At 51.9% G+C, this 12,044-nt stretch overlaps 2 protein-coding genes across 4 annotated transcripts; both read left to right on the top strand.

The window, feature by feature from the left end:
- The first annotated feature begins 2,987 nt into the window (after positions 1-2,987).
- C1QC (complement C1q C chain) lies at positions 2,988-7,999 on the top strand. 2 transcript variants are annotated; one of them, XM_060142773.1, is made up of 3 exons: positions 2,988-3,097; positions 3,377-3,568; positions 7,157-7,999. In XM_060142773.1, exons 2-3 carry the CDS (start codon positions 3,388-3,390, stop codon positions 7,711-7,713), a joined length of 738 nt encoding a protein of 245 aa, XP_059998756.1. In that variant the 5' UTR covers positions 2,988-3,097; positions 3,377-3,387; the 3' UTR covers positions 7,714-7,999. The 2 variants fall into 2 exon arrangements, with proteins under 2 accessions (XP_059998756.1, XP_059998757.1); XM_060142774.1 differs by lacking the exon at positions 2,988-3,097 and having other exon boundaries at positions 3,361-3,568.
- Positions 8,000-9,745: 1,746 nt separating this feature from the next.
- LOC132516339 (heterogeneous nuclear ribonucleoproteins A2/B1-like) lies at positions 9,746-11,412 on the top strand. Of its 2 annotated transcripts, XM_060142772.1 has the most exons (2): positions 9,754-10,693; positions 10,981-11,412. In XM_060142772.1, exons 1-2 carry the CDS (start codon positions 9,767-9,769, stop codon positions 11,041-11,043), a joined length of 990 nt encoding a protein of 329 aa, XP_059998755.1. In that variant the 5' UTR covers positions 9,754-9,766; the 3' UTR covers positions 11,044-11,412. The 2 variants fall into 2 exon arrangements, with proteins under 2 accessions (XP_059998754.1, XP_059998755.1); XM_060142771.1 differs by lacking the exon at positions 10,981-11,412 and having other exon boundaries at positions 9,746-10,841.
- Positions 11,413-12,044: the final 632 nt, after the last annotated feature.

The following is a 12,044-nucleotide window of genomic DNA, read 5'->3' as shown; positions in this document are numbered from 1 at the left end:
GGGAGGATTAAATGACTTAATATATGAAAATTACAGAGGAGTGCCTCGTGCCTAGTAAGGGTTACACATACGTGTTAGCCTTAATTATAGTTTGTTTAATCTTTACAGTTGAGCTCTGAGGTGGGTATTATGACCTTATTTTACAGATAATGAAACTGAGGCTAGGGGGCTGGGACAAACTTAAAGCCCAAGGTTAGTGTGTAAGGGGAGAAGCTGGGGTTTGACTCCAAGTCTTACTGACGCCCAAGCCTGTGTGTCTACCTACTACCCTAGCCAGCCTCCACAGACACACGCCTGACAATTGACACGTGTCATTTCCAACGCTCAACCGGAAAGGCACATCCAAGGGCACCCAGAAGTCTTCCTGAAGCCAGGTTGCCCGAGGCCAGCGCTGGACTTCGACCCCGGCAGGCACAGAGGCTGGGCTGGGGACTGGGAGGGTCTGGAATGTTTGTGGTGCATTCCCAGGGTCCCACTTAGCCTGTCTGGGTGCTGCTCAGAAGCAAAAAGCCCCACTATGCCCTTCGTATGTGAGAAAAGTAAGGCGACCAGAAGTTCAGTCCTGAAAATGTCCAGCGTCCTGTGCTTTTTCCCAAAGGAAGCCGATTTTACCTTTGTGCTGCACACGTTCATGTATGCACAAGAATACACATCACACTTGCACACACACCTCCCGAGATGCACGTGGACCTACATTCCTGGACCAAGACTCGTCTACTCCTCACCCAGACACCCACTCCCCGCGACCCACCGGCTGCACCCCTGGACGCACTCCTTACGCCTCCAGACCCACAGACGCACTCAAGGATACACATGCGTCACACCCGTGCACACCCACCTCGTACACCCACGTGCCCCCATCAACCATCAGAAGTGCTCTCACACACACGTGTTCCAGACACACCCCTGACACGAAGGTGCACACACCCTCCTCCCCCTCTGACATGCGTGTGCCTTAGAAACGCCTGTGATCTCCAAGTCCTCACGTACCCACAACCTCCACGCCCGCCTTCGCCGCACACTCAAGACCCACTTGGAGGGGGGCCCAGGCCCATCAACAGCCTTCGGGGCTCAGGAGGAAGAGAGTAAAGCTCTGCAGCCCCAGAGCAGTTCTTGACTCCCCAGCCCCCTGCCCACCCAGAACACACACACCCACGGCCTGGGAAGAGAAACAGATCTGTGAGCACCTACTGTGCGCTGGCCATTTTACAACCACGGATGCATTTAATCCCAGCAAAATCGGTGAGGACCCTGAGGCTCACAGAAAGGAGACATCTACCCAAGGTCACACTGCCAGAAAGTGGCAGGGCCTGAATTTGAACCAGGTCTGCCTGATCCCAAAGTGAAGGGCTTCTTTCATCGCAACGGGGCTCAAAGACAATGTCAGGGGTAGAGGGCCCGTAAGAAGCTGGAAAGGCCAGGTTATAGAAATGGCGGGTGCAGGGAGTGCCCCGCTGCTTCTTACCCTAAATTCCACCCATACCCACCCCTCTTCGCAGAGGCAAATCACTCGCCCCTCTGGAAGGAGGGGACCCAGCCGCAACCCAGGTGGGCGGGGCAGGGGCGGGCTGAGCGCGGGCTGAGGCTGCCACCTGCTGGAGAAGCCGGACCCAGGCAGGAAGGAGGTGAGGACTGAAGATGGGAGAGAGGCCTGGGTGCCATCGGCCGGGTCCCCCACCCCCCATAATGCTGTGTCCATCATGTCTGCTCTCTCCAGCCTTCCACCCACCTGGGAATTCCAGGGACAAGTACATTCACGTTGTTGCTCTTGTTGCACACTCTGCAGCCCTGTGCCAGAGGGTGGAAGGCCAGCTGGGGAGACTGAGGCCCTGAGGGGCACCCAGCAAAGCAGGGGCAGGGCTTGGAACTCTGCTCATGGCTGGCACAGGGCTATGCACTGTGTATGCATTAGCACTGCCCTGCATGGAAGCTACTGGAAACCCTCATTTACAGAGGAGAAATCAGTGCTCGGGGAGATCAAACCGCTCACTCACATGGGTGGCAGGAGTGGAATCAGGGTTGGAACCCTCCACTGCCCATCACCTCCTTCCTCTCTGGAATCTCATGTGAGGAGAAGAAAGAGAGGAGGGGCCTCTCTCAGCCCTGCCAGCCTAGCCTCGACTGGCAACCCCTCACTAGCCATAATAGGCTCTGAGACGAGAGGCCAGGGATGGAGGTGAGGGAGGGGGTGCTGACAGGGAAGGTGGGATCATCAGGGGCCCCAGCAAAGGAACAGGCACCAACATGCAAAGCCTGGTCCTCCCCTACCACCCAGTATACAGATGGGATGACTGAGACCTAGGGGCCAGTGGTTTGCTGAAGGCCTCGGGGCCAGGGAGTGGCAGGGCTGGAAGGAGAACCCAAGGCCGCTGACTTTGTAGCCAGAGGAATCTGTCGGCCACAGCAGGCTGCCTGCTGTCAAAGTTTGCCCTGGATGTCCACCCCCAAGTAAGGCAAATGGGAGGGGGCATGTGGAAGTCTCTAGAATAAGACCTGTCACTTCACAGGTGCCTGTGAGGCTTGTTTCTTAGGGCGGCTAAGCAGAGGGGTCAGAACAAGGCTTTGGACCCAAGAAACCATTCACTAAGTGGCTTTGGGCAAGGGTTTTCACTTTCCTCAGCCTCAGTTTCCTCATCTGTACAGGGGGAATTATAACTTCCCCCTAGGGATCTTGTGAAACAACGGGGTCACAGGCACAGTAAATGGCAACAAACAGGGACGGGCATTAGCCGGGCTGAACTTGACTCTAGGGGAAGTCTGCCCGGCTGATGTTTACGCGCACACACACAGATAGGCACCCTTCAGCAGACCCGGGGCAGCGGACATTTCCTCATTTCAGACACTCATGACCTGGAGGTGGAGGGACACAGGGACATCAGTGCGGTCAGCCTGGCTCAGCACCCAAGAGAAAGTACTGAGTCAGGAAAAATTATGGGAAAGGGGATGTGGTCCTGGGGAGAGGAGGGGAGGGGACAGCACAGCCTGCCCAGGCCCTTCTTGCTGTGTCCACACTGACACGGTGTCCTCCTGCCTTGGAGAGGGGAAGCAGATCTGAGGACATCTCTGTGACCAGACCAGAAACCTCCCACCTGTCCAGGTGAGGGCAAATGGCAGCTTTTCCCCGCTGCCACTTCCTGAAACGTGGCCCCAGGGACAGCCTGATTTGTGAGAGGAAGGAGGGTCCCCATCTCCGCTCAGCCGGGGCCTGAGCTTGAAGAAAAGGCCCCATTCCCCATCCATTGTGCAGTCCCAAGGGGCGAGGGGCCGGGGAAGGGAGGTCAGCTCCTGAGGGCCGAGAAGGACGGCCCCTGGGGAGAGAGAGGGTGAGGAGGGCATGCCGGGGGCTGGGGGACAACTCAGCTCTCTCCCCATCCAGCTCCTTCCCGAATGGACATGGGGCCCAGCTCCTGGCCCCGCCTTGTACCAAACCTGCTGCTGTTTTTGCTGGTCCTGCTGCCTGGGGGCCAAGCTGGCACAGACTGCTACGGGATCGCCGGGATACCGGGCCTGCCCGGGGCCCCAGGGAAGGATGGGCATGACGGGTTGCCAGGGCCCAAGGGTGAACCAGGTGAGTCTGCTGGCCTGCTGGGGAGGGGTCACCTAGGGCCTGGGGGCAGGAGTCGGAAGTGTCCATCTGAGGCTGACTCTGGGGAAGGTGGACAGCTTCTTGATGGCGAGGAGTGTGGTCCCTCCGGCCATGCCTGCTCCCAGGGCAGAGTCTTAACTCTTGTGGCAGGTCTAGCCCCTCTCCCCCCTCAGAGCCCAGGCCTCCGGCCTCCCCAGTTTCCCCATCTGATAACAGGGAGAGAACACGAGCACCTGCCCTAGAAGGTGGCAGGGAGGATCACGGAAGATGATCCAGGTGAAAGCCTTTGGCAAACTCTAAAACGCTCTGCTACTATTTTATTCCAACCCCTCCACGACTTGCCCTGCAACATGGACCCCAGTGACTGTACACAACGCCCAGGTGGCCAGGGTTCAAGTCCCAGCCCCACCACTTTCCACTGTGTGAACTTGCACAAGTTATAGAACCTCCCAGTGCCTCAGTTTCCTCATCTGTAAAATGGGGAGATGGTAGTACCTACTGCACAGGGGTGCTGTGATTATTAATAAAATTAAATATAAAACAGTACTAGCACGTGGTAGGTATCAGTAAGTGTGGGCTATGGTTGTTACCGCTGTTGTCATCTTTGTTTTTATCAGAGATGTGTGCTCCCTTCACTCCCTAGGATTCTGGGTAGTTGGAGGGGTAGGGAGTAAGGAGTCAGGATCACAGCCACAGAATCTTCTGTTGGAGATTCATGGGCAAGCCCTAGCACGAGTGAAAAGGGCTGAGGACATGAACAGGCACTGGTGTTGGGTGAGAACTGCAGTCTGCTGGTGACTTGTCTGAGAGTAGGTGCACATCTGGGGGTGGAATGTGTCCAGAGTGGCCATGGGGGAGGCTGGGGTGCGGCTGGGCAGAGGTGACAGGGGTGGCAGAGGCACTGGGCAAGGGAAGCCAGTGGAGGGGAATGTCCTTAGGAATTTCCCACTGTCATCTTCCCTCCTGGCAATAGAATTCCAGAAGGAATTCTCCAATTCAGTGTGAGTCAAATGAAGCCCCCAGGTCTGCCATTTTTCCAGGACCCTGTACTTCACAGCTGCCTCTGGCCATCTCACTGTGTGGGATGGCTGACAGACACCAATTTTTTTTTATATAAATTTATTTTTTATTTACTTATTTTTGGCTGCTTTGGGTCTTCGTTGCTGTGCGCGGGCTTTCTCTAGCTGCAGAGAGCAGGGGCTACTCTTTGTTGAGGTGCACGGGCTTCTCATTGCAGTGGCTTCTCTTGTTGCGGAGCACGGGCTCTAGGTGCGTAGGCTTCAGTAGTTGTGGTACACGGGCTTCAGTAGTTGTGACACATGGGCTTATTTGCTCCACAGCATGTGGGATCTTCCCGGACCAGGGATCCAACCCGTGTCCCCTGCACTGGCAGGTGGATTCCCCACCACTGCGCCACTAGGGAAGTCCCAGACACCAATTTTTAGCTCCTAATTTGTGCCAGGCATGGTTCTAAGTGCTCTACGTATATTCATCTCATGAGGTAGATAAAATTAACTCTATTTTACAAATGAGAAAACTGAGGCCAAAATCCTTTGAAGAAACGATTTACTCCCATTTTACAAATGTCAAAGCTGAGGTTCAGAGAGATTGAGCAACTTGCCCCCAGTCACACACTGGAATCCTGTCCAACTTCAAGGCCATGCCCTTAACCGCTACCCTGCACTGCCTCTCAGGCCCCCTCCCCACTTCCGTGTCCCCCCCTCCCAGCTGGTTGCTGGAAGTCAACCTGAAGCATGAGACACAGTCCTGCTTATCATAGCTGACAGCCGTCACCGAGACCTGACATTACTGAGCACTGCCTATGAGGTGCCCGGCACGGGCATTCTCCCACCCCACTCTGCCAGCAGCTCTGTGGGATCCGTTCTATTATGCCCTTATCTCAACTGGGCAAACAGAGGCTCCGGGAGGGGAGATCACCTGCCCGGGATCACGTGGCCTGACGCTTAGGTCTGCTGGGTTCTGATTCCCCACTCCTAACCCTGGGATCTAAAAGGCTCACAAGCCGCAGAAGATCCGTCACGGTAGGTCTGCACAGACACCCACCCCAAAGGAAGTCGGAGGAGGAAGCAGCCACGAGGGCCAGCAGGGGTGGTCAGAGAGGGCTTCCTGGAAGAGGAGACTGGAGCCAGGCCCTAAAAGATGAGTATGGTTTGGACAAGGGAAGAAGAAGCTCATAGGGGCTCAGATAACTAAGGCGGTAACAAGAGTCAGACACTGACTGGGACTAGCCAGACTTAGCTGTGAGTCCTGACTCCACCTCCTACCAGCTGCATGGCCTTGGGCAAGTTTCTGGCCTCAGTTTCCTCATATGTAACATGAAGTAAGTCGAAACAGGCCAGTTGTCAGAGGGGCTGAATTGGGCTGAGTGGGGCTGGGGCAGCTGGGGAAAGGCAGCCTCTATGGCTCCATCTGGTGGATCCCATGTGCTAAGCTGGCCTGGGCCTGGGTGGTTCCGGCTCAGAAATGGAAACAGGTTTTGTGGGGCTCTGAATCTTATAAAATGTTGAGGACCCTCTTTAAGAAAAGTAGTACAGAATTTGATGGGGGGGCGGGGGGAGGTTTCACAAATCTACACGTGCTACAAAATTGTTTTACAACTATAACCACACAAATAATGCATGTAAAAGTGGAGCTCTGTGGGTCCTACAAAGGTTAATTTCTTGGTTTTGATTTCGTACTTTAGTTATGTAAGATTGGGGTCGACTAGGTAAAGGGTACATGAGACTTCCTCGTCCTTTTTTTTTTTTTTTTTTTTTTGCGATACAGGGGCCTCTCACTGCTGTGGCCTCTCCCTTTGTGGAGCACAGGCTCCGGACGCGCAGGCTCAGAGGCCATGGCTCACGGGCCCAGCCGCTCCACGGCATGTGGGATCTTCCCGGACCGGGGCATAAACCCGTGTCCCCTGCATCGGCAGGCGGACTCTCAACCACTGCGCCACCAGGGAAGCCCCCTTGTCCTTTTATTTTTTTGCAACATCCTGTGAATCTGTAATTATTTCAACATAAAAAGTTGAAAAAATTATAAATGTAAAATTATGCAAAGGGCCTTGAAAGGGCCAGTGCAAGTAAATGGGGCCCAAAGCTTAAGTTTTAGGACCTTTCCAGGAGATCTGCCTCTGACCGATCTTCTGATTTTTGTCAAGAAAAACTAAGAACCTAGACTTTTAGGTGAAGAGTTATCTGAGGCCGCATGCTGTCCGTGGGCTGACAGTCGTGGCCTCTGGCATGCTCTCTGAGATGCAGCCCAGCTCTACCACCTCCTGAGCTGGCTGGTCCTACCCTCCCCTCCATCACAAACATGGAAACTGAGGCCAAGAGACGGGGCCGTGCTGCAGCCAAGGTCAGAGGGCAAGACCATGGGGAGGCAGGATTTGAACCAGGGTCTCTCTCCCCTCTTCTCCCTGCCCACTGTGCCCAGGTGAGTAGGCCACCCTCAGGGGGAAAGAGAGTCCAGAGACCAAACCCTGGTGGCATGTCCCCTGGAGCATAGCCCTGTCCCTCTTCCTTGTCCCCTGCCCCATCACTTCCTTCCCACCTGCTCTCTCCCCAGGAATCCCAGCTATCCCTGGGACACGAGGACCAAAGGGTCAGAAGGGAGATCCTGGCACACCTGGCTATCCTGGGAAAAATGGTCCCATGGGAACCCCTGGGATTCCAGGGGATCCCGGCAACATGGGACCCCCTGGGGACCCGGGCGATGAGGGCAGGTACAAGCAGAATCACCAGTCAGTATTCACTGTCACACGGCAGACAGTCCAGTTCCCAGCGCCCAACAGCCTGGTCAAGTTCAATTCAGTCATCACAAACCCACAGGGGGATTACGACACGAACACTGGCAAGTTCACCTGCAAAGTTCCCGGCCTCTACTACTTTGTCTACTACACGTCACACACGGCCAACCTGTGTGTGCAGCTGTACCGCAACGGTGTCAAGGTGACCACCTTCTGTGACCACATGACCAACACCAAGCAGGTCAGCTCAGGCAGTGTGCTGCTGCGGATGAAGGTGGGCGAGCAGGTGTGGCTGGCGGTCAACGACTACAACGGCATGGTGGGCACCGAGGGCTCCGACAGTGTCTTCTCCGGCTTCCTGCTTTTCCCTGACTAGGGCAGGCAGGCCTGCTCCACTCCCCGGGGCCACCCCATCTCCCTCAGCTTCCCTGCAAGAACCCACTGGGCCACACATCCTTGCTCAGGTCATTCTCGCCACTGGATGGACTCCTCCTCCAGGAAGCCCACTCTGCCCTCCTGCCCTGAGTTCTCTCCCTCCTCCAAGCTCCTTCAGGAGTCACTGCTTTGACACGTAACCAACACCTTCTGATACTGTCATTAGTGTTTTCCAAGTCTTGGAAGAGACAGAGAGATACATGAATAAATAATTAAATCAAAGGCTATGCACGGCTCCGAATCCTCACTGCCAATTCCCTAAGAAGTAGTTCCCTTCATCTTCCACTTTGCCCCTGCCACAGCCATGTGTGGGCTCCAGATTCAGGCATCTAGCTGGTGTTCAGTAAAGCTTGGTGCCAAGGTAGAGACACTCAGCACCATTTGGCCCTTTGGGGGAGAGATGGTCAAATGTGGCTAAAGGCTGCAAGGGGTCCGCAAGGGGCCATCTGTTGTCACTTGTTTGGGTGAGAGGCACTGCTGTCATTAAAGGTATTCGTGCTCACAGGTAAACGGGAGTGTGTTTGAATTCCCAGACCTATGTTGACCGATGTTGAGTTTTGGGAGCACCCATCACAGGAGGGGTTTGGGCTAAGGCAGGCCCAGCACAGATGAAGGCAAGATGTGCAATGAATTTGTGCTGAATTAATGAGTGAATTGGGGTGAATGAATGAATGAATGAATAGTGGGTAAATGAATGACTAAAAGCAGAGCGAATGAATGAGTAAAACAATCATAATAGCTAACATTTATTGAGCACTCACTATACACCAGGCATTACGCTAACCCACCTATTAAATGATTTAATATTCGTAATTATGCTCTAGGTGGGCATGGATGGGTGAGGGAGAGAGTGAGAATCTGACTCCCGGATGTCTGATTTTCCCCAAATAACTGAGACTCTGGGGGCCCCCAGGAGACCATCCAAAACCACTACTGCCCACAAGCCATCAGGGTTTCACTGTGAGACTCCTGACAGTTGGGCCCAGCTGCCTCGATCCTTGTTGGAGGACCAGGAAGCCGGCCGTAAGCTGCTGCCCTTTCGCTGCGCTCACCACGAAAAGGGGTTGACAGTTCAGGTTCAAAAAGATAAAAAGTGTAACTTTCCTGTGAAGATTGAGGGTCTGGCCTCAGAGCCCAGTGAAACCCAAGGCTCACTCAGGCCAGGGAAAATCACCCCTGCCTGATTGGGCTCTCAGCTTGGTTCCACAAGGCCCCACAGAGCTCACAAAGGCATGAGATAGGCTGTAACAGCAGAGGTTGGAGCTCAGCTCTCCAGCCACTGCCATCCACTTTGGCTCCTTTGTTCCTGAAGGAAGCTGTTTCACACCCCCATAGCTTTGCCCATGATGTTCCTTCATTTTGTAGAGCCCCCACCCCACTCATACAAATCCTCCGTCCACTTAGATAATACACACTCAGCTGTCAGGAATCAACACAAAGATCACCTCCTCCATGAAGCCTTCTCTGATTCTCCCCTTCGTGTCCCCACAGCGTCCTCCACCGACTTGGACCACAGACTCATGACTTGTTAGAGCCCAGGTTCCCAAATCTGGGGGTGCAAAAAATTACCTGCAGACTTATTTATAAAATAAAAAAACAGATTTCTGGACCCAAGCCTGTTATACAAAGGTTTGGGGAGGACTGCTATTTCCAGCAAGCTACAGGCTGTCTACATCTCAGGAGTGGGTCACAGGACAGCTCTTGGGACTGGGGGAACCTGCATTGACCTGTTTCACCAATCAACCTATTCTGAAAAATTGAAAGTTGCTCAAGGTTGATTCAAGGGCGGCAGCGGCTCCAGAGGCAGCAGCGCCGGGTCCCCGTGGAGGTGCTCCTAGAGTTTTCCTGGAGCAGTGGAAGTTCTGACCGCAGGGTCAGGACCGACCAGGTTTGTGTTCTCACCATGGCGCAGGGGCCAGTTCGGTTCCTGTTAGTGCCCTGAGATCTCCCTCATCCCCCTGAGTTTCAGAGAAATGGCTGAAGCTAGTAAGCCCATGATGAAGAAAACTTCAAAATCTGTTCCTTTGGAGAGGAATAAGAGAGAAAAGGAACAATTCCGTAAACTCTTTATTGGTGGCTTGAGCTCTGAAACCACAGAAGAACGTCTGTGGAACCACTACCAGCAATGGGAATATCTCACAGACTGTGTGTTAGTACGGGACCCTGTAAGCCAAAAATCAAGAAGATTTGGTTTTGTCACGTTTTCATCCATGGCTGAGGTTGATGCTGTCATGGCTGCCAGACCTCATTCCACTGATGGGAAAACGGTTACTCCCAAACGTACTGTCCCAAGAGAGGACTATGGAAAGCCGGGGGCTCTGGTCACTGTGAAGAAGCTGTTTGTTGGTGGAATTGCAGAAGATACTGAGGAACGTCATCTTAGAGATTACTTTGAGAAATATGGAAAAATCAATGCCATTGAAATAATTACTGATGGGCAGTCAGGCAAGAAAAGAGGTTTTGGGTTTGTTGCTTTTGATGACCATGATCCCGTGGATAAGGTTGTGTTGCAGAAAAATCGTACCGTCAATGGTCATCATGCAGAAGTAAGAAAGGCCTTGTCTAGACAAGAAATGCAAGAAGGCCCATGTTCTAGAAGTGGAAGAGGAAGAAAGGCTGGTTTTGTATATTTTCATGGTGGTGGTGGGAAGTTTGGAGCAGGAAACTTTGGAGGAAGGAAATTTACAGGAGGATCTGATGGATATGGAAGAGGACATACATTTGGGGATGGCTATCATGGGTCTGGAGGAGGACCTGGAGGTGGCAATTTGGGGTGTAGCCCTGGGCATGGAGGAGGGCGAGGAGGATATGGTGGTGGATATGGCTACCAGGATGGGAGCTCCAGAGCTGTTTATGACAACTATAGAAGGAGGAATTATGGAAGTCAAAATTACAGTGATTGGGGCTTCCCTGGTGGCACAGTGGTTAAGAATCCGGCTGCCAATGCAGGGGACATGGGTTCGAGCCCTGGTCTGGGAGGATCCCACATGCTGCGGAGCAACTGAGTCCTTGTGTCACAACTGCTGAGCCTGCGCTCTAGAGCCCGCAAACCACAACTACCGAAGCCTACATGCCTAGAGCCCATGCTCCGCAATGGAGAGTAGCCCCTGCTCGCCGCAACTAGAGAAAACCTGCACGCAGCAACGAAGACCCAACACAGCCAAAAATAAATAAATAAAATTAAAAGAAAAATTACAGTGATTTGGAGGATTATAAGCAGAAACCTTCTAAGTACGAATTACTGAAGAGTGGAAAACTGAGTGGTAGGTAGCAGGAACATGGGGGGATCGTACAGTGGAGGAAGCTATGGTCCAAGAGGCAATGGAGGAAGTGGGGGTTATGGACAGACAAGATGATACTGAGCTTCTTATTTGCCATGGGCTTGACTGTATAGAGAATTAGAGCCCAGAGGTAACAGAAGAGCTTTAGGTTATCGAAATAACAATGTTCAGGAAACTCTTATCTCAGTCATGCAGGGATATGGGAGAAGACACCAGAGCAGGTACACAGAGCCATTTTGTGAGTGGACTCAATTATGTAAGAACATTACCTTCCTGTGGAGGAAAGACAATAAAAAATGCTTTTGAAACAGTTTCTTAGCTTTTGAATTGTTGTGTCTTTCCAGTGGTCTCTATAAAAGTGTGGAAGAATCCCTTCTTTGATAATGTCAAATTTCAAAGTTTTGACATGTGAAACCTTTTTCAAGATTTTTCTGAAAGTTTTGAAAGACTATTAGCCAGAATCATGGTGTAATAAGACATAACATCATTCTTCTAAAAAAATCGATTTCGTGTGTAGAGTTAAGAAGCTGTTGTACATTTAAGATTTAATAAAATAATTCTAAAGGTAAAACAGTAGTAGTTTGTCCTCTTTGATAATTTTGCACTTTTAGTTTTTACCTTTTAAATGTTTTTCTTGTTTTATGATATCAAATTTTGAAGTGTAATGATATGACTTACCTATATTATGAAATGGTTACCAAAAAAACCTTTTTCTTCTTGTGATGAATGGGATTTACTGCCTTAACAACTTTGATAGTATCCTACAGCTGTGCTAATTGTGGTCTTCTTGTACATTCCATCTTTTGTAATGGTGAGTAACTTGTCATGTATCTATTGGTCATTTGTATATCTTCTTTGGATAAATGTCGATTCAGTTCCTTAGTCTATATTATAGTTTGATTATTTGCTATTGTGGCGTATGAGTTTTTGTTGTACATTACCTGTTTTGTATTTATTTACCTTATAACTGGAAGTTTGTACCTTTGAACAA

The sequence above is a fragment of the Lagenorhynchus albirostris genome, chromosome 2 (genome assembly GCF_949774975.1).
Source record: "Lagenorhynchus albirostris chromosome 2, mLagAlb1.1, whole genome shotgun sequence".
NCBI classification, from domain to species: Eukaryota; Metazoa; Chordata; class Mammalia; order Artiodactyla; family Delphinidae; genus Lagenorhynchus; species Lagenorhynchus albirostris.
Note: the sequence above shows the minus strand (reverse complement) of the source record. Positions and strands in the feature narration are given on the sequence as shown.